This window comes from Macaca mulatta, chromosome 4, assembly GCF_049350105.2.
Source record: "Macaca mulatta isolate MMU2019108-1 chromosome 4, T2T-MMU8v2.0, whole genome shotgun sequence".
NCBI classification, from domain to species: Eukaryota; Metazoa; Chordata; class Mammalia; order Primates; family Cercopithecidae; genus Macaca; species Macaca mulatta.
The window spans coordinates 41930461-41952977 of record NC_133409.1 but is presented as its reverse complement, the minus strand read 5'-3'; the positions used below and the strand labels follow the sequence as shown (position 1 = coordinate 41952977).

Sequence of the window (22517 nt, the reverse complement as noted above, 5' to 3'; positions counted from 1 at the left end):
GCTGGGATTACAGGCTTGAGCCACTGCGCCCGGCCGGTAATGTTTCATTTCTTTAAGCTAGATGGTGAATATGTGTGTTCAATATATCATTTTTACATCTTACATGTTTTTTATAATGTATAAAATATTTCATCGATTTTTAAAATCTGCAATGTCTTTCCCCTGATCTTGGCACAATGGCCAAAACACTGACAGCTCCAAGCACACAGGCTCTATCCTTTCTGGTCAAGCGTGCTCTTTCATTTGACTCTAACACTACTACCCTGGCCTCTCCACTTGAATAATTCATTCCAACTTCCCCTTTAGACCAAAGGATGCCCTCCCTGCCCCTTCCCCAGACAAATCCTCCCTTCCCATAACACTGCATACATTCACAGCGCTTACCACATTAGACATTAGATAACCGGAAGTCTGCCTCCCTAGACAGGGCAAGGACTCCAGGAGGGCAAGGGCATGCCTAAGGTGTTTGTCTTCCCAGCTAGCCTGGTACAGTGTCTTGTACACAGTAGCGCTAATAAAAGTTTCTGGAATGAATGAAGGAAAGGAGAAACAAATCTGAATGGAAAGCACATCTTCTGTTAGTCTCCTCTTCCATCTCTTCCTTATTCCCAACCTCCCCCTCCACTCCCACTCAAATAGTGGGCATGGCAAATGGTCAAATTAAATACAAAAAGGAAGAGAGATATGCAGTGCCTGACTTTATGCTTTAAGAGCAGGGTCCTCTAGAGGCCTATCTGATGAAATAACTCTTGGCAGTGGTGAAGAAAATTAACCAGGAGAATGGAAAAAGAAAAAAAAAAAAACCCACTGCACAATGTTTTGTGCTGCTTTATGAAATCTGAACCTCATCAAAACCACAGTTTGAGAGGACAAATTTTATTACTGAAACCAATTCCCAAAGAGCTCATCTTTAATCTACTGTAAAGTACTGCCCTTTTTAAGTTGGTCTATTTAATTAAAAGTTGTCAAATAAAAAACTATGTCCAGAATTTTTATTCTTATCTGTATCAATACAAAGGAAAGGGTCACTGACTTTTAATTCCTGAGTGACTAGAAAGGGCTATATATTTCTTTTAAGGTGAAACTTTAGTTTTCTCTTTTGAGACAGGGTCTCACTCTGTACCCAGGCTGCAGTGCAGTGCCACAAGCGCAGCTCACTGCAGCCTCCACCTTCTGGGTTCAATTGATCCTCCCACCTCAGCCTCCCGAGTAGCTGGGACCACAGGTGCACACCACAACACCAGCTCATTTTTTAATTTTTTGTAGAGACAAGGTTTTACCATGTTTCCCAGGCTGGTCTCTAAATCCTGGGCTCAGGTAATCCTCCTGCCTAGGCCTTCCAAAGTGCTGGAATTACATGCATGAGCCACCACCTCCAGCTCTGAAACTTAAATTTTCAACTTTTTTTCATTATGGACTTTTTAAAACATGCATAAAATAGAGAGAAGAGTATAATAAACCCTCAGGCACCCATTACGCACCTTCCATAATGATCAACATGTTGCCCATCATGTTTCATCTGTCCCATTATTGACTGAATGGCTGACTACTGGGGTATTTTAACATCAGACCTTTTATTCCTAAATACTTCAGTAGGTAAGGCCAGTTTGTTTTTTACATAAGCACAGGTCAATTTCACCCCAACGAGATTAACAATGGCTACTTAATATAATTTAACACTCAGTCCTTATTCATATTTCCCTGACTGTCCCCAAAAATGTTTCTTTCACAGTCAGCTTATTTGAGTCAGTATCCAAACAAGACCCACATTTTACACTTAGCTGTTATGTCTCTTAAGCCTCTTCTAAGTTAGGACAGTCCTCCTCCCCATACCTTGATCTTCCTGCCCCACATCCCATAACATTTATTTGTTGAAAGAAACCAAGTTATTGGTCTCATAGAATGTCTTGCCTTCTGGATTATCCCAAATGTTTCCTCATGGTGGTAATTAACTTTTTTCTCTACCCTTCCAATTTCCTTTAAATTAGAAGTTAGATCTGGAGGCTTAATCAGATTAGTTCATTTTTTTTTTAGCTTCCAATTATATTAGGAGGTATATAATTTCTGGTTGACCCACTTTTAGTGATCCTAAGATTGTTCAGAGAATGTTTCAATCTTCAACTAATGGTTTTAGCATCCATAGTGATCCCTGCCTAGAGTCATTATTTCATTAGGGGCTACTAAATAGTGATTTTCTAATTTCTGCTATTCCTTCTGCATTTATTAGCTAGAATCCTGTTATAAAGAACTTTTCTTATCAACTATTTTATAATACCACAATAAAAGTCATAAAAGAAAGGGAAGGTAAATGCCTTGATTCTTTACTTTTGTTTATCAATTTTCAGAATAATGAGCTGGTTGTCCTAATAATCTTCAATAGTGACTACATTTTTCCTAATCACAAGTCTATCTCCATATAAGGACTGAAAATACGTGTGTGTGTGTGTGTGTGTATGGTGTTTAAATTCATTGCTTTCATTCTTTTGGTTGTTCCAATAGTCTCATCTTTGGCCAATGAGAATCCCTTCAAGTTGTACCTTCTAAACCTTTGATATGTCTCCAGCGACCTTTCACAGCTTTCCTGCTTTCTGACACAAGAAGATGTCTTGCATTCCTGCCCAGCCCTGGAATAAACGACTTCTCCAAAGACACTATTCCGGTCAGTGGCAAACAGTATTTAGAGGCCATACTCAGGGCACTAAGAATATTCACTGCTACTCAGTTGTCACTGCTTCTAAATCTTTATTGTGCAAAAAACTAAGAAATATGTACTTTTCTCAGACAGAGAAAAATAAATCACAAGCTTATATGACGATTTCCCATTCAACTTTAAGATTGTTTCTACTTCTTTATTCTCGTAATGCTTTTCTCTCACTTTAAAACTTTCAGTTTCTTTTTTTTTTGAGACAGAGTCTCAATCTGTCGCCCAGGCTGAAGGGCAGTGGTGACATCTTGGCTCACTGCAAGCTCCGCCTCCTGGGTTCATGCCATTCTCCTGCCTCAGCCTCCCGAGTAGCTGAACTACAGGTGCCCACCACCACACCCGGCTAATTTTTTTTTGTATTTTTAGTAGAGACGGGGTTTCACCATGTTAGCCAGGATGGTCTCAATCTCCTGACCTTGTGATCCGCCCACCTCGGCCTCCCAAAGTGCTGGGATTACAGGCGTGAGCCACTGTGCCTGGCTAAAACTTTCAGTTTCTAATGACATAATTACTGGTATGCCTTATCCTACAATAGTTTCAAAGTAGCAATGTTAAATTTTTTGAATGTAGTTTCAAATTTCTTTCCAATTCTTTGTTTTTGTTTCTTGTGACAAGAGTCTCACTCTGTTGCCCAGGCTGGAGTGTAGTGGCACAATTTCACTCACTGCAACCTCTGCCTCCCAGGTTCAAGCGATTCTCCTGCCTCAGCCTCCCAAGTAGCTGAGATTACAGGTGTGCACCACCACACCCAGCTAATTTTTGTATTTTTAGTAGAGATGGGGTTTCACCATGTTGGCCAGGCTGGTCTGGAACTCCTGGCCTCAAGTGACCCACTCGCCTTGATCTCCCAAAGTGCTGGGATTACAAGCATGAACCACCATGCCCAGGCCTAATTATTTTTGTTTATCAGACTGATCTTATTAGGAATGTCTAATCAAAATACTGGGTTTCTAAAGTCACTTGAAATAATTATTTCCAATACCTAGTTATGGCACCAATTTGATGGACCTTTAATGTGCTTGTTTTCAATTTTTAGCAATTGCTTTTTCTTTCCAACTTATTAATACATTGGGATTCTTAATTACATAAAACATTTCAATGGTTCCAAGGTCAAAACTATAATACAAGTTATATGTGAAGAAATCTTATTTCCATTCTGGTCCCCTTTTCCCTGATTTCTACCTTACCCCCTTTCAAGGTAACCATTTTTATTAGTTTTTGAATTATTTTTCCGTTATTTCTTTTTGAAACGTATATACACAATATATACATATTTATAATATATAACTGGTACAGTTAAATATATATGTGCTTCTATTCCTCTCTTTATGTAAAACATAAATTTTACATACATTTACACAGCTCTGCCAATAATTTCATTTCATATTAGCTTGCAGCAAAACCAAACATAATTTCTAGTTTCATATAAATTGCATAATTCTCCTACATATGTTTTTGAATAGATTCTAAAATCAGAGATGGGGATTTTAATTTCTATCTACAGTTCACTCACTAACTCACTTCAGAGACATGCATAGTGTTGACACCTACACTGTGTGTATGAGAGAGACTACAGATACAGTAGCAGTAGTCATGCTTGAAAGTCCTTCTCTATCTGAACATATTCTATTATAGTTTCCATCTATTTAAAACTATCATTTTCTCTTCTTTAAAAAAATTTTAGAAAACTTTGAGGTTAGATAACGGGTTGGGAATAATGATTTTGCAAGGTAAACCAAATAGCTCCTTTTATTAAAGATTTTTTAAATCTACATTTTGAATATTGCAATCCCCAAATTATTAGATAACACACATATCAAGGTCATTAGAATTGAACACTTATCAAGTCAAGGCAGTGGCTTCCAAACAATGCTGCACATTGAAATCATCTGGGAATCTTTAAATAATACTGATATCTGGCTCCAGTCCCAGACACTGTGACCTGGGCATGAAGATATTTTAAAGCTTCTGGCTGGACGCAGTGGCCCACGCCTGTAATCCCAGCACTCTGGGAGGAGGAGGCAGGCGAATCACGAGGTCAGGAGTTCAAGACCAGCCTGGCCAACATGGTGAAATCCCATCTCTACTAAAAATACAAAAATTAGCCAGGCATGGTGGCACACGCCTATAATCTAAGCTACTCAAGAGGCTGAGGCAGTAGAACTGCTTGAACCCAGGAGGTGGAGGTTGCAGTGAGCTGAGAACATGCCACTGCACTCCAGCCTGGGCAAGAGAGCAAGACTTTATCTCAAAAAAAAAAAGAAAACAAACAAACAAACAAAAATTTTTAAAAGGTCCCAAAGCAATGCTAATCTGTTGCAAAGTTTAAGAACCACAGACCTAAGGCTGGGCACAAGCTCAAGCCTGTAATCCCAGCACTTTGGGAGGCTGAGGTAGGCAGAACACCTGAGGTCAGGAGTTCAAGACCAGCTTGACTAACATGGTGAAACCCCATCTCTACTAAAAATACAAAATTAGTAGGGTGTGGTGGCGCATGCCTGTTAGCCCAGATACTTGGGAGAGTGAGGCAGGAGAATCACCTGAACCCGGGAGGCAGAGGTCGCAGTGGGCCGAGATTGCATCATTGCACTCCAGCCTGGGCAACAAGAGTGAAACTCCATCTCAAAAAATAAATAAATAAATAAATAAATAAAATAAACTACAGAGTTAAGACAAGCCTTTGCATACCTTTTTTATGTTAAGTATTAAAATTCCAGATGCCTGAATTATAGTCTAATCCTACTTGACAACTAATACTTGAAGAAGTGGATTAAGTAGAAAATGGACAATACTTACCTATCCATGTACGTCCTGTTTTCTGCCCACAGTGTGTGGCCCAGAATCTACACAATTCATCTTTCTCCTGAATTTTAAAAGCATAAAGTCCAACCCCCACGATAAGGTATTCAAGGCCCATCAGGATATGAACCTTACCCACCTCCGTTACACCATCTCCTAGCACACACACTCTATGCTCCAGGCACATCAAAGGACATGTGGTTGTGTGGATATGCCTCGCTCTTCCACAAATCTTAACTTTTGTAGAGGCTCTTCTCCATCAGAAATGTCCTTTTCGGTTAGGTGTGTGGCTCATGCCTATAATCTCAGGACTTTGGGGAGCCAAGGTAAGTGAATTGCTTGAGCCCAGGAGTTTGAGACCAACCTGGGCAACATGGAGAAACTCCATCTCTACAAAAAATTCAAAAATTAGCCAGGCGTGGTGGCACGCACCTATAGTCCCAGCTACTCAGGAGGCTGAGGCAGGAGGATTGCTCGAGCTCAGGAGGCCAGAGGATTGCTTGCCTCAGGAGTCAGAGGTTGCAGTGAGCTGAGATTGTGCCACTGCACTCTGCCTGGGCAACAGAGTGAGACTCCATCTCAAGATAAAAACAAAACAAAAAAAGAAATATCCCTTTCCCTTAGGGCTGCCTAGCAAACTACTAAAAACTACTAACTGCCCAAGACTCAGGTCAAATAGCACCTCATCTGTGGAAGTCCCTAGTTCTCCTCTCTATGTACCTTCTAGATACCTCTTTTCAACATCTATCATCTTGTACGGAATGTTTTTTTTGTTTTATTTTTTAATTTACATGGAACCCTAAACGGTTTGTTTACATGTCCCAGAATTACAACCAGAGAACAGCACATGAGTCTTATTTATACCTGCATCTTCAATGACTGACACATGCCTGGCACATAATATGTGCTACAAGTAGAGACAGGTCTCCCTTTTTTAATACAAGTCTAAACTTTAAAATATAAAACAAAGTCAAAAGAAGGTAAATGCTTTTAAAACATGAGAATTGAAAGGTGATGACATATCACATCCTAATGGCAGTAAAATCCAAAAAGGGAGAATTGATTCAACTGACATTTAACCAGAAACTATTTTTCTGTACAATCACAATCTTTACAGGGAGAAGTTTTAAATGGCTATTATAAATTCTAATAAAATCTTATTGCAGTAACCTATTCCAAAATCAATGGCTGGGCATGACTAAATATGCAAAAGGAAATATATCAAGTCCAACTATTTCCTCAATTTTTTAAAAAGAAACAGGATGCAAAGAAAGAAAAAAATGCCTTCAGTTGATAAATCTGTTGTGTAGTTTTAAACATAAATGCATTTCTGAAGAAAACACACTGATTTTAAATGCAGGACTGGTTGTCATTCTGCATTAATATTTTTTATTGGCACCTGATATGGTTTGGTTTTGTGTCCCCACCCAAATCTCATCTTGAATTGTAATTCCCATGTGTTGAGGGAGGGACCTGGTGGGAGGTGACTGGATCATGGGTGCAGTTTCCCCCATGCTGTTCTAGTGATCGTGAGTTTTCATGAGATCTGATGCTTTTAAAAGTGGCAGTTTCCCCTGCTCTCTCTCTCCTGTCGCCTTCTGAAGAAGGCGTCTGCTTCCTCTTCACTTTCCACCATGATTGTAAGTTTCCTAAGGCCTCCCCAGCCATGCAGAACCATGAGTCAATTAAGCCTCTTTCCTTTATAAAGTACCCAGTCTCAGGTATTTCTTTATAGCAGTGTGAAAAAGGACTAATACAGAGAATTGGTACCAGGATAGTGAGGTACTGCTATAAAGATAATCTGAAAATGTAAAAGCAACTTTGGAACTGGGTAATGGGCAGAGGTTGGAACAGTCTGAGGGCTCAGAAGACAGGAAGATGTGGGAAAGTTTGGAACTTCTCAAAGACTTCTTGAATGGTTCTGAACAAAATGCTAATAGTGATATAAAAAATGAAGTTCAGGCTGAGACGGTCTCAAATAGAGGTCAGGAACTTAATGAGAACTGCAGTAAAGGTCATTCATGCTATGCTTTAGCAAAGAGACTGGTGGCATTTTGCCCCTGCCCTAGAGATCCGTGGAAGTTTGAACTTGAGAAAGATGATTTAGGGTGTCTGGCAAAAGAGACTTCTAAGCACCAAAGCATTCAAGAAGTGACCCGGTTGTTTCTAAAAGTGTACAGTCACATGAATTCATGAAGAGATTATTTGAATTTGGAACTTATATTTAAAAGTGAAGCAGAACATGAAAGTTTAGAAAATTTGCAGCCTAACCATGAGGTAGAAAAGAAAAACCTATTTCTTGGGGGAAAATTCAAACCTGCTGCAGAAATTTGCATAAGTAACAACGAGCCCAGTGTTAATAGCCAAAACAATGGGGAAAACGTCTCCAGGGCATATCAGAGATCTTTGCAGCAGCCCCTCCCACCACAGGCCTAGTGGCATAGGAGGGAAAAATGGTTTTGTGGGCCTCAGTGGCCCTGCTGCTCTGTGCAGCCTCAAGATATGCTGTCCTGCATCCAGCTGCTTTAGCTCCAGTCATGGCTAAAAAGAACCAAGGTATAGCTAGAGCCATTGTTTCTGAGAGTGCAAGCCCTAAACCTTGGCAGCTTCTATGTGGTGTTGGGTCTGTGGGCGCACAGAAGACAAGAGTTTAGAAGATAAGAGTTTAACCTCTACCTAGATTTCAGAGGATGTATGGAAACACCTGAATGTCCAGGCAGAAGTCTGCTGCAGGGGTGGAGCCCTCATGGAGAACCTCTGCTAGGGCAGTATAGAAGGAAAATGTGGGGTTGAAGCCCCCACACAGAGTCCCTACTGGGGCACTGCCTACTGGAGCTGTGGGAGACAGCCACTGTCCCCCAGGCCCCAGAAAGGTAGATTCACTGACAGCTTGTATTATACACCTGGAAAAGCCACAGGCACTCAATGCCAGCCAGTGAAAGCAGCCATGAGGACTGCACCCTTCAGAGCCACAAGGGTAGAGCTGCCCAAGGCCATGGAAGCCCACCCCTTGGATGTGAGATATGGAGTCAAAGGAGATCATTTCAAAGCTTTAAGATTTAATAACTGCCCTGCTGGGTTTCAGACTTGCATGGGGCCTATGGCCCCTTTGTTTTGCCCAACTTCTCCCATTTGAAACATTTAGCCAATGCCTATAGCCCCACTGTATCTTAGAAGTAACTAACTTGTTTTTTATTTTGTAGGCTCATAGACAAAAGGGACTTGCCTTGTGTCAGATGAGACTTTGGACTTGGACTTTTGGGTTAATGCTGGAATAAGTTAAGACTTTGGGGGACTGTTGGAAAGTCATGATTGGTTTTGAAACGTGAAAAGGACATGAGCTTTGTGAGGGGCCAGGAGTGGAATGATACAGTTTGGCTCTGTATCCCCACCCAAATCTCATCTTGAATTGTAATACCCATGTGTCAAGGGAGGAACCTGGTAGGAAGTGATCAGATCACGGGAGCAGTTTCCCCCACGCTGTTCTTGTGATAGTGAGGAGTTCTCAAAAGATCTGACGGTTTTAAAAGTGGCAGTTTCCCCTGCTTTCTCTCTCTCTCTTTCTCTCTCTCCTGCTGCCTCGTGAAGAAGGTCATCTGCTTCCCCTTCACCTTCTGCCATAATGTTAACTTTCCTGAGGCCTCCCCATTCATGCAGAACTGAGAGTCAATTAAACCTCTTTCCTTTATAAATTACCCACTCTCAGGTATTTCTTTATAACAATGTGAAAACAGACTAATACAGTACCTATCATTATTGACTTCTCAACTTCTATCATTATCAAAAAGCAAATAATTGATTCATTTTTTAAAATAAACAAGATTTTAACTCTTAAAATGTATAAGCAAATACATTTCCTCCATAACAGAATACTAATAGTTGCATACTTACGTCAAAAATAAGTTTTTATAAGCAATGCTCAAAAACCTCAATGGATCAAATATGTTATAAAAATTCAGCAAATTGATAAACCTTGCTATTTGACAATGAAAACAAATTTTAACTTTTTTAAACTGTGATAAGCAAACTCATTAGTTTGAAAATTAGAAATTAATATATTACATTGATTTATGTCATCTTTAAAGTCACTTTAACTCACTCTCAGTAGCACAGTGTTTTAAGTCAGAAAGCAGTGAAATAAAATTGTCGATTCACTCTTATTTTTCTATTCTCACTGAATTTTTTAAATTTTTTATTATATATTCAGCAGCATTAGAATAAGCAAAGCCAAAGGCATTTTATGGGACTCAAAAGACACAATGACCTCTGTAGACACTAGTTAAACAATACACAGAACAATTTGATTCCTACTTCGATGCTAAGTTTAGCAACCATTCACACAGATAATGTCCACGTTTTTCTTTCTTTTCATTTCACCAAGACCTTCATTCCTCAAAGCCTAAAATATATCTAAATCTTGGATTTCTCTTTTTTGCTTCATCTGACAACTTGAACATTGACTGTTGGACACACAGCCATCAAGTGATAAAATGGGTAACTGGAAAAGTTCTAACTTGTTTTGTATTTTTCAAACCCTATTAAAATAAGAGCAAATAATAATACTAGCTCATATTTATTCAATGCTGGTTCTAGTTCAAGCACTCACAGCAACCCTGTGATACAGACTACTAATAAACTTAGTTTGCAAATAAAAACACTCAAGTTTAGGAAAAACATGTGACATATGCAAGGTCTCACAACAGGTAACTTACAAAGCTGGGATTCAAATCCCAGATTGACTAAAACCATGCCATACATCTTTATTATATAATCTCTTCCATAGAAGAAAATGAGCCATTAGTTGCTGTTCCATTTCACAACATAGCTTCCCTGAACATACTGGTGGAAAAACAAACAAACAAACAAACAAACAGAAATTGGCTATGTTCATTCATTTATCAACTTTTTTTTAATAAATTTTTTTTTAAGACAGAGTCTCACTCTGTTGTCCAGGATGGAGTACAGTGGCACAATGTCAGCTCACTGCAACCACCACCTCCCAGGCTCAAGTGATTCTCATGTCTCAGTCACCAAATAGCTGGGACTACAGGTGTACACTACCACACCCAGCTAATTTTTGTATTCTTAGTAGAGGCGGGGTTTCACCATGTTGGCCAGGCTGGTCTCAAACTCCTGGCCTTAAGCGATCTGCCAACCTCGACCTTCCAAAGTATTAGGATTACAGGCATGACTACCGCACTCAGCCTCATTTATTAATTTATTCAACAAATATTTACAAGCTCCTTAAAACTCTCATTTGAGCTCAAATCCTTTTAAGTATTTTTGAGTATTTTGCATGTGCAATGGACTGAATATGTCCCCACAAAACTCACAAGTTGAAATCTTAACCCCCTACAATGTAATGGTATTAGGAGGTACGGCCTCTGGGGGGTAATTAGGTCATGAATGTAGAGCCCTCATGAATGGGATTAGTGCCCTTATAAAAGGGATTTCCAAAACCTCTCTCATCCGCTTTCCATCACCTGCAGATACAATGAAAAGATAGTAGTAGTCTTTGACCTGAAAAAGGACTCTCATCAGAACCCAACCATGTGGGCACCCTGACCTTGGACTTCCAACCTCCAGAACAGTAAGAAATAAATTTCTGTTCTTTATAAGGCACCCAGTCTATAATACTTTGTTACAGCAGCCTGAGTAGACTGAGGCAGAAATTGGTGCCAATAATTAGGGGTGCTGCTGTAACAAATACCTAAAAAGGTTATCTTCATTTATTTTTCACATAACCAAGCAAAATATGTGAAACAGTAAACTCTGACTGTTGAAGCTACTTGTTTTCTATTACACTAACATTCAAGGCATCCTGATACAAACGCTTACCAAAAATTGCATTTGAAAAGAAAACAAAGGCTAACTAGAATAGTAGCATGCAAAACAAATTTAAAAAGTTAAAAAACAGAAGTGTATCTTCAGTTCAATAGATCAGTTGCAAAATTATAGAATGATGTAAAACTGGTTTAACAGCAGTTCAAATAATAAAAGAGGTAAGTGTGTTACTAGTAGACTCAAAGTAACCTAACACTAAGACATGGCTGAGAACAATGTATAGCCACTTTAGGTAATATTATTAGAACTAGGGGCTCAAGACTATGGTGGTAAAATCTTATAAAGCTTAGCCCTTCATCACATTTCTGGAATAAATTAGATATATATTGAAAGGGGCACTGAAAAACAGTGCCCCTTTCTAAGGCACTGTTTCAAGGATTATCAAAGGAGGCTACCAGGAGGATGAAAGATGTAAAGATCATGTCATCTGAGGACAGGGCAATGAAATGACAAGTGCACAGTCTGGAAGAGAGCACAGTGGCTATTTTCAAGAGGTTTCCTGGACAAAAGGGGCTGGACTCGGTCTTACCACTTCAGAGAAAGGCACTAAGAGCAGCAGTTGGTTGCTATAGAAGGTAGATTTGGGCTTACAAGAAGCAGTTTCTTAATCATCAGAACAACCTAAAAATCAAATAAGTTATCTCAAGAGAAAGTGAAATTTACTTTCACTGAGATGAAGACTGAGTGACCATCCATCCAGGACATCCTAGAACAGTATTTCCCAGAAAGTAGGTGCACAAGAAATTATTTTAACTGGTACATACATTTATTTTATTCATTACTTATTTATCTTAATATACATTAAAAACAAATAAATGTACATACTAAAGTAGCCATCAACCCCATTGTTTCATGAATATTAGTGTTTTAGGATAAATGAAGCAACAACTTTAGTTGATTAAAAGAAAAACATTAAGTCAATATACTGAATTTAACTTAAGTAGCAATATTATTTTATGATGTTAGTTATCACCCTTGAATTTATATAGGTAATAAAAGGCACCAAAGATTTAAGAAAAGGAAAAAAAAACTTCTAAAAAGAAAAGTATTTTTTAAAAAAGAAAGAAGGAAAAGAAAAACATTAAATTAATTATAATACAAATGATAAAAGAAAAAAAAAATGTCAAAAATCACAAAAACTAGCCTGGGCAACATAGCGAAACTCCATCTCTACAAACACACACACACACACACACACACACACACACACACAAATTGACTGGGCACGGTGGCTCACGCCTATAATCCCAGCACTTTGGGAGGCCAAGGCAGGTGGATCACGTGAGCCCAGGAGTTCAAGACCAGCCTAGCCTACATGGTGAAACCAGTCTCTACTAAAAATACAAAAATTAGCAGAGAATGGTGGCGCACATCTGTAATCCCAGCTACTTGGGTGGCTAAGACACGAGAATGGCTTAAGTCCAGAAGGTGGAGGTTGCAGTAAGCCAAGATTGCACTAGCCTGGGCAACAGAGTGAGGCCCTGACACACATACACACACACACACACACACACACAAAATTCACATACGTTCCACAAAAGTATCTGAATTTTGGACATACTGTTCTGTAGAGATTCGTGCACTGATCATCCTGAAACTAAAACTTCTCCTTTACCAAAATTGTCTTAGTACTCAGTAATTCCCTGAAAACATGATAATTTACAACTACATTTATTCAAATAGCTATCACAATTTAAAAAAAATTAAAATTTTTCATTATTTCAGTAACAATCTTAGAAATCTTTTTTTTTCCTTTTTTTTTAATTTATTTATTATTATTATACTTTAAGTTGTAGGGTACATGTGCATAACGTGCAGGTTTGTTACATATGTATACTTGTGCCATGTTGGTGTACTGCACCCATCAACTCGTCATTTACATCAGGTATAACTCCCAATGCAATCCCTCCCCCCTCCCCCCTCCCCATGATAGGGCTTGATTGTCAATAGCTATAGCTCTAAAACATCTGGATCCCTCACATAACTAATCTTTACCACAAAAGACTGATATTCCTGCATCTAATAAGCATTTATTGAGGGCCTTCTCGGGCCAGGCACTGTGGTGGACAAAAATTTGAAAGTAGGGTAGCAAGTTGTCATTTGAAGGATGTACTGCTACCTTAAGGAAAATCTTAAAACATTTAAGGTAAAAACACAAAAAGAGGATGTCTTCATTATTATGTTCACTGAAAATATACATGTATGTTAGTATAACTGAAGCCCAAACTATTTTCTATGCTATACATATACACACACAAAATCTAGACACATGAACCAGATTTAGATATAAAATCCCTTCAGTAAGTCCTGCCTCATACTCAGTATTTTATGCTCTTGCTCCAATATACTCTGAAACACCTCGAGAATCTCACTGAAGCCCCAAAGGCAATCTTATGACGTCTATGTGAAAAGTCCACCTACCTCTACCTTAAGGCACCATGTGGCAAGCACATTCTTAGAGCACAAAGAAAGTGATGGGCCTCTCAGGAGGAAATGGTGCCAGAGTACACTGCTGGAGGCGTTTCTTCTGCCTAATGAGAAGACTGACCTTTTCTTTTCTTTCCCAGCTCCTTAGGCCAAAGGTACTTTATGTTTGAATAATCAAATAATAAGTGACATCTAATATGTATACGAAATGCTAAAGTTTAAACTTGTCCCCTGAAGATATTTCTCCATGTGTACATCCCCAAATGGATTTCAACCAAAGTCGAAGAAAGAAAAATAACCAGCTCAGAAAGATTCCCCTCCTACCTCCTGAGTGTGTTCTTTATAGACTTGCAGTGGCCCCGCAGCTTTGGCAGTGTCCCAGAGCTGCAGCGAGCCATCGCCACTACAGGTGATGAGGACGTGTTCATTGTTCTCACTCCAGGTCACATCAAACAAACCATCATTCCAGTCAAAGCTACACTAGGAAAAAACAAAAAAACACAACACTTACATAGGCAGTGACACAACAACAACAACAAATAACAATTATAATTATGGTTTTTTTCTTACAATTTATCACATATTTTAACACGTATATCTCATGTAATCTTCACAACTATGAGAGTTAAGAGAGCAGGTACTTGACAAATATGGCAACAGATTCAGAAAGGTTAAAAAAACAGTCCAGTGGAACGTAACAGTCCAAAAATGTAATGCTACACAATATACTACTCCATATTTTTTTATGTTTAAGTTTTATAATTTATGAGTGGACACTAAGAGACAGGCTTCAGATTTGTTTTGTTTTTTATTTAAGAGAAAGAGTCTTGTTCTGTCACCCAGGCTGGAGTGTAGTGGCCCAATCCCAGCTCACTGCAGCCCTGAACTGGACTCAAGCAATCCTCCCACCTCAGCCTCCCAAGTAGCTGGGACAACAGGTGTGCACCACGGCATAGCTAATCTTTAAAAAAAATTTTTAGGCCGGGCCCAGTGGCTCACACATATAACACCAGCTCTTTGGGAGACCAAGGCGGGCAGATCACCAGAGGTCAGGAGTTTGAGACTAGCCTGGCCAAAATGGTGAAACCCTGTCTCTACTAAAAAATACAAAAATTAGCTGGGCATGGTGGCGGACACCTATAATCCCAGCTACTCGGGAGGCTGAGGCAGGAGAATCACTTGAACCCGGGAGGCTGAAAGATTGCAATGAGCCAAGATTGCGCCACTGTACTCTAGCCTGGGTGACAGAGCCAGATTCTGTGCATAAAAAAAAATTTCTTTTAGAGACAGGGTGCCCCTAACATAGTGGGGGACCCTATGCCCATGAGGCTGGTCTTGAACTCCTGGCCTCAAGTGATCCTTCTGCCTCAGACTTGGGAATAGCTGGGACTATGAGTGTGCACCACCACAACCAGCTAAAAATAAGCTTCATCCCATGCAAACGCCAAGGTTCCTTTTATATTGTATATTAAAACATTAACCAAAGAGTCAAAACCTAACTCTATTAAGGCTTTAATAGCAACAGTAAATACCTTTAATAATTTCAGCCCCCTTACCTTCTAAAAAGCCTTAGCCCAGATTCATCTGGATCCAGTATTAGTAGGGTTCCACAGCCTAAAGAGAAAAAAAATCAAGGTCATCCCTTTGAACCTGCCAGGGTAACATCAAAAGTCAAGGAGTTATCAAGTAATTGGTACCTGATTTTAATACCACAAATTTCTCCCCCGAGTTTTTCGGACCTTAAATACCAAACAGTCAGGTGATCAATTTCTCCCTAAAGTTTTTGGGACATGAATACCAAATGTGTTCTCTATTTCTGTTTTTCCATATTGTACTTCAGTTACTAAATATTCAACTTCCCATTGCACCTAAGATTGGAATCCAGACATGGGCCTAACAAAGGGGTGAAATACTTAAGGGCCTACTCTGTAGCCAGACAAGGCACCAGAGACACAAACCTTCCAAGTTGGTGTTATCATCCCTACTGACAGATGAGAAACCTCTGGCTTACAGACCCCAGGGACTGCACTCCTCACCAGTAAATCTAAAATACATCTAACACAGGATTTTAAAGCAAAATATGAATGCGGAGATACCTGGTGGGATTTACCACATAACTGGTGGTAATACACCGCTGAAAACAGTATTAATATGTTACCCGTCAAAGATTATTTTACCAAAGGGCCATTGTATTTTAAAAGTTATATTTACTTTTATAGAGACCAAGGGGGAAAATCTCTTCTATTTAAACATGACTGAATGTTTTTTTAAATACCAATTCCTTTTAAAGAGTTTTTGCATAAGATTTTAAGTAGCATTTACAGGCCAGTCACAGTGGCTCACGCCTGTAATCCTAGCACTTTGGAAGTCCAAGGCAGGAGGATCGCTTGCACCCAGTTCAGAACAAGCCTGGGCAACACAGTGATACCTTCTCTACAAAAATAAAAAATCAAAAATTAGCCAGGTGTGGTGGTACGTGCCTGTGGTCCCAGCTACTGGGGAGGTTGAGACAGGAGGATCATTTGAGCCCAGGAGGTTGAGGCTACAGTGAGCCGTGACTGCACCACTCTACTGAACCTAGGCAACAGAGTGTGACCCTGTCTCTAAAAAGAAAAAGAAAAAAAGGAAACTACTACCATTATAGACTCATGAGTCTTCAATCCAACTGGTGGGCCATGTAAATCTGAATGTGCCAAGCACTAAGAGCTAATAAAGAAAATAAATCAAGTATTTCTCTGAGTTTTAGAAGTAACATTTTTTTCTGCTGTAGGACACAACAAAAAATACAACAGACCACTGACATTATGAAATGAGTTGTTGCATCTCCCTTCAGTGCCTATAATAGCTAGGACATGAATTAAGGCAAAAGCGAGAGGCCGGGCGCGGTGGCTCAAGCCTGTAATCCCAGCACTTTGGGAGGCCGAGACGGGCGGATCACGACGTCAGGAGATCGAGACCATCCTGGCTAACACAATGAAACCCCGTCTCTACTAAAAATACAAAAAAATTAGCCGGGCGAGGTGGCGGGCGCCTGTAGTCCCAGCTACTCGGGAGGCTGAGGCAGGAGAATGGCGTAAACCCGGAAGGCGGAGCTTGCAGTGAGCCGAGATAGCGCCACTGCACTCCAGCCTGGGCGACAGAGCGAGACTCCGTCTCAAAAAAAAAAAAAAAGGCAAAAGCGAGAATGAACCCATGCCTTTTCATCTAGTCCACTGAGAGGGATGATTAACTTTTTTTTCTTTTTTCTTTTTTTTTTGAGAGACAGTTTTGCTCTTGTTGCCCAGGCTGTAGTGCAAAGACACGATCTCGGCTCACCGCAACCTCCACCTCCTGGGTTCAAACTATTCTCTTGCCTCAGCCTCCCGAGTAGCTGGGATTACACGCATGCGCCACCACGCCTAGCTAATGTTGTATTTTTAGTAGAGTCGGGGTTTCTCCATGTTGGTCAAGCTGGTCTGGAACTCCCGAACTCAGGTGATCCGCCTGCCTCGGCCTCCCAAAGTGCTGGGATTACAGACGTGAGCCACCTCACCGCGCCTGGCCTTTTTTAAGACGGTGTCGCAGTCTGTCACCCAGGCTGGAGTGGAGTGATGTGATCTCAGCTCACTGAGCTGGGGCACAGCGATGTGATCTCAGTTCACTGTAGCCTCAACATCCCGGGCTCAAGCGGTCCTCCCGCCTCAGCCTCCCGAGCAGCTGTAACTACAGGCTGAGCCAATGCGCCCCGCTGGAGACAATTAACTGTAGTCTGTAACAGCTACTTGCTAAAGTATGCATTCCTCGTGAGACAACTACAGGTGAGAACTGAACTTAATATATTTCATGGTGTCACCGGTTGGACTCCAGGCATCCATTCAGGAGCATCCTTCTTAGGACGGCCAGCCCGCAGGTCGTGGCTCAGTGCTCGAATGCAGACTGGGAAATCTGGGCCAACTCGCGAGCCCTGGGGCGGTTCTGGCTCAGACCGTCTTTCCCGTACAGCTGTGTGGAGCGCACCGCTCCGAGGTGCCGCGCAGGCTACCCCGGCTCTCCGCACGGGGACGTGTGCCTGGGCGTGTGACAGGTGGCAGAGGCAGCCGGTCTCAAAGAACAAGGACACGGGCTACCAGGCTACACCTATATGCACTTACACACAACTGAAGAGGATCGACTCCCGCTTCAGACCAACTCCTCGCGCTCCGCAAAGTGAGAGGAGCCGACCAGCGCCTCTTCTGCCCCCTGGCGCGGACCCGCGGAACCGTCTACGCTCAGAGGGGCTTTCCCTCAAGCGCGAGGAGCTAGAGCCCGGCCGGCCCCCGCCTCCGCCTCCGCCCCCCAGCCCCGGCTGCGCGCCCCCGCCCCGGCTGCGCGGCCCCGCCTCACCCGCGATGCCGTAGTGCTGCGCGGTGGCGCAGGCCAGGCGGCCCGGCAGGTACGGGGAGAACTCGGCGGCGTAGCCGTGGCGTCCCGGCACCCGCAGCGTCCGCGCCGGTCCGCCGCACACCGCACTCATCCCGCCCGCCGCCCCCGGCCCTCGCCGCCCCTGCCGCCCCTGCCGCGGAAGTCGTTCCGAGTCGGAGGCGCACTGGCGCGATTAGAGAGACCAGGAAGACCGGGCGGAAGTGCGGGCCCCGTGCCCTGTATTCGATATTCTGATTGGTCCGCACAGGAAATGGACTCCGACGGAGACCATTTTTGTTTTGGGTGAAACCAAACTGAATTGCGCCTGCTGCAAAGATACAGATCTTTCAGGGGAGTAATCCAGGGTTAGGTATTATTAATAATTACGACAACTTTTGTCGTTGCATCTCAGCCTCTGCTGCGGTGCTGTTTTTTGTTAATTTCATTGAGCGTTTGGAAGACTGGCATCAGGAACTTTTCCTGATGATTACAAAGTGAGACAAGTTACAGCCGACTCTGAAACCACGCAGCGCGTCCAAAATTGCGTGCTGCTTGCCCAAGGAAACTGGAAGCAATGATAACTTAAGTCCGTGAAGTCAGTGCGGTCTTTAGGGATAACAGCGTGGGCTGGTGGGCTACTTTCACACTATAACTGGAAAAGACGAGACACCGACTCCAAACCAACTCCCCATACTTGGCAAGTGAGAAAGAGGAGCTGGCCAGTTCTAATGAAGCTAAGAAAAAAAGCAGCACATCGTCATAAACAACTTTTTAAAAAAAGTATTACTACATATGTATATATTGTATGGTAATAAGTGCTCAGATTCTGGTGCTCACTCTATTCATTCATTGCCAGGCATGTACTATGTGGAGAATGACCAGATATAACTTATCTGCCAAACCAAGATACTTTTGGAGTAAAGAGGGTCTAATTATTAAGCCGGGTCAACAGGCACAAACCAAGTCATATGATCACCTTAACCATATACCAAGCACAGTATTAGGCATTTGGGATTCAGAATAATAGGATATGGTCCATGGCCTCAAGAGACTAGAGAAGAAGACTAAAAGAGAAGTCGTGTAATTAGTTAAGTGTAATCAAAATACTGTAGAGGCTAGGAGAAATATAGGTGGGGTATTTTTAAAAGGTGATTGTCAGTGCCAGAGGTATGGGAATTGCAGGAAAGGCTGCAGAAGAGAGATAGTCTTTATGGTGATTGCACACAGATGAGTAGGTTTTCTTTAAGTAGACAAGAAGATGGAGATATTTGTAGGAGCAGGAATAACATGAGCAACCCAGGAGATCTCAACCAGCATGATCCATAGGGGATCGTGGCTGCCAGGACTCAGCCTGGCCAGATGGAAGGGATACAGTGAAAAGAATATTGGGTGGGGAGACTATAGAGTGTTGTACTGGGGCTAGATCATGAAGAATCTTATATACCATTTAAGAGAATTGGATTTTTACTGTAAACAATGAAAAAGAGTGGAAGTTTTCTAATGTGAGAAATTAAATGACCAAGGTTTTATTTTAAAAAGTCCTGCAACACTAATATGGAGGATGGAGTTTGGAGATGGGGAGGCCAGTCAAAAGACTAGCAGGCTGGGTGCGGTGGCTCACACCTGTAATCCAAGCACGCTAGGAGGCCGAGGCAGGTGGATCACTTGAGGATCCAGACCAGCGTGGCCTCAATTATTTTGGATTTTTATCATATGTAGTCACTGGAATGTATGCTGCATGAGGGCAGAAATTTTTGCTTGTTACGTTTGCTGGTGTATCCCAAGGACCTGGTATTTAAGCATTCGGGAAATGTTGAGTGAATCCAGCCTAATACAGTGCCTAAATGATCACTGTTTTTTGTAATACTATGAAAAGTAACCTGGAAACATTCTGGAGTTTATTGAAATGCTAAATAGGCGTTAATAAAATATCAAACTAAGCAAACATGAAGCAGCTGGGACCTTGGCAAAGCGTTGTATGTGGAGAGTTATCCAATCTAAGCTAAAAGTAGTGTGGTCTCTCTGGGAGGGACACAGGCTGGTTCCAGCTGGGGTAAAGGGGTAAACTATTTACAGTGACCTTGGACATACACACACACACAAACTGAGCTGTTATCTGCTCCTTACCTAACCATACATGATTATAGCATTGTAAAATACTTCATCCCACCTGTGAAGCTTTCTAAAATACAAACAACTAAACATGTAAAAAATAAACCATACTCTTAAACTAGATTTTGAGCATCTTGAAGTAATGTCCAAGTGTAATTTGTTTGTGTCTCCAGTACCTCATGTGCTGGAGGTACATGTTTGACAACTTGAGCTGAACTGGAAAATTAAGGAAAAGGAACATGAAATGCTCCTTAGATTCTCCTTGTTCCCTGCCCTTGCTCCACACCCCTTCCTCCACCTATACTTTACCAAGTGGAGTCCAAGTTTGCTAGGGATATGGATAGAATTGGAGTTAACAATTGCCTAGAAGGGCCAGGCATTGTGGCTCATGCCTGTAATCCCAACACTTTGGGAGGCCGAGGCGGGCAGAACACTTGAGGTATGGAGTTTGAGACCAGCCTGGCCAACATGGTGAAACCCTGTCTCTACTAAAAATACAAAAATTAGCCAGGCATGGTGGTGGGCACCTGTAATCCCAGCTACTCTGGAGGAGGCTGAGGCAGGAGAATCACTTGAACCCTAGAGGCAGAGGTTGCCGTGAACTGAGATCACACCACTGCACTTCAGCCTGGGCATCAGAGTGAGACTCCATCTCAAAAAACAAAACAAAAACAAAAACACACACTAAAAAACAACTCTCTTTGTTGTCTACCACCTGTTTTTGTCATCGTTTAGGAGTACTTGGTATTTCCCAACTGAGACAGAAACCGTTTTTTAATAAACATTCACTACACCTCAGAGTTGTGTAATTTCTAAACTTGTCCAACTCTGTGGAAGACTTTCTAACTCTGTGGAAGGCCTAATAGTGTAGGCGGACATGGCTCGATGTCAGGTTTCTATAAGGATCTACAATTATATTTAGATTGTTTTGTTTTCTAACTGCTGTGGTGACCTCATACTCTAACTGCAAATATTTACCAACCCACATCATTTTTAAAGCTAGTTTAGCTTTCCCATGGAGAGAGACCGGAAGTAAAATAATTGAAATACGTGGTCTTTCCACCCAGGTGAATCATTATCCTAGGTAAATCGGCAACTTGTTATGTTTAAGGCTGCATGTGGTAGTTATGTGAAATAATTCCAAGAAAGGATGGATAATTTCATTGTTCCTTTTAGCTCTGCACAACATTGTGCTGGGTAACTAGTAAGCCTTTAATCAACGTTTGCCAGAGGGTTAATGTAATCATCATCCAAGAACTTTAAGCACTATCTTCAAATATATGATGGGTACTTGGACTGATGCACTTTAGAGACCACTTAAAGCTCTGAGAGGCTACAATTATGGGCTAACTGTCTACATTGCTCATTTTATATCATTCATCACTTATTATTTTAGTTATACTTTCTTGTTAAAAATTTTAGAATCTGTGGTAATGTAAAATGGTGCAGCTGATATGGAAGATAGGATAGCAATTGCTTAAAAAATTAAACATAGAATTACCATATAATCTTGCAATTCCACTCTTGGGTATATATCTAAAAGAAACGCAGGAATTCAAACAGATATTTGTACACTCCTGTTTGCAGCAGTATTACTCATAATAGCCAAAAGGTGAAAGCAACCCAAGTGTCCACTGGCAGATGCTATGGTCTGAAAGTTTCTGTCCCCCCAAAATTCATATGTTGAAATTTAATCACCAATGTGATGTCTTAAGACGTGAGGCATTTGAGAAGCAGTTAGGTCATGAATGAGATGATTGCCTTTGTAAAAGAGGCTGCAGAGAGAGACCTCTTACCCCTTCCACCAAGTGAGGACACAGCAGGAAGTGAACATCTATGAACCAGAAAGTAGGACCTCACCAGACATCAAACCTGCTGCTGATGGCTTGATTATGGACTTTCCAGCCTCTAAAACAGTGATAAATATATTTCTGTTGTTTATAAGGTACCAAGTTTATGACAGCTTGTTATAGAAGCCTGAACCAACTAAGACAATAAGTGAATACATAAAGAGAATGTAGCATTTGCATACGATGGAATATTATTCTTCCCTAAAGAGGAGGGATATTCTTACATGGATGAACTTTGAAGACATTATGCTAAGTGAAATAAACCAGGCACAAAAGGACAAATACCATATGATTCCATTTATATGAGGTACATAGAGTAGTCAAATTGATACAGACAAAATAGAATGGTGGTTACCAGGGGCAAGGGGAAGCGGGGAATGGAGAGTTATTGGGTGATAGAC

The 22517-nt window shown here is 41.3% G+C and overlaps 1 protein-coding gene across 1 annotated transcript in view; it reads right to left on the bottom strand.

The window, feature by feature from the left end:
* The window catches only part of PEX7 (peroxisomal biogenesis factor 7), a 93573-nt gene extending 75224 nt beyond the window's left edge, over nucleotides 1–18349 (bottom strand). The window contains exons 1-3 of the mRNA XM_001097630.5: nucleotides 18137–18349; nucleotides 15331–15388; nucleotides 14099–14249 (exon numbers count right to left, since the gene is read on the bottom strand). Of these exons, the coding sequence (XP_001097630.2) occupies nucleotides 14099–14249; nucleotides 15331–15388; nucleotides 18137–18266 (339 nt within the window). The 5' untranslated portion in view covers nucleotides 18267–18349. The remainder of the gene's footprint in view (nucleotides 1–14098; nucleotides 14250–15330; nucleotides 15389–18136) is intronic.
* Between the last annotated feature and the right edge of the window lie 4168 nt (nucleotides 18350–22517).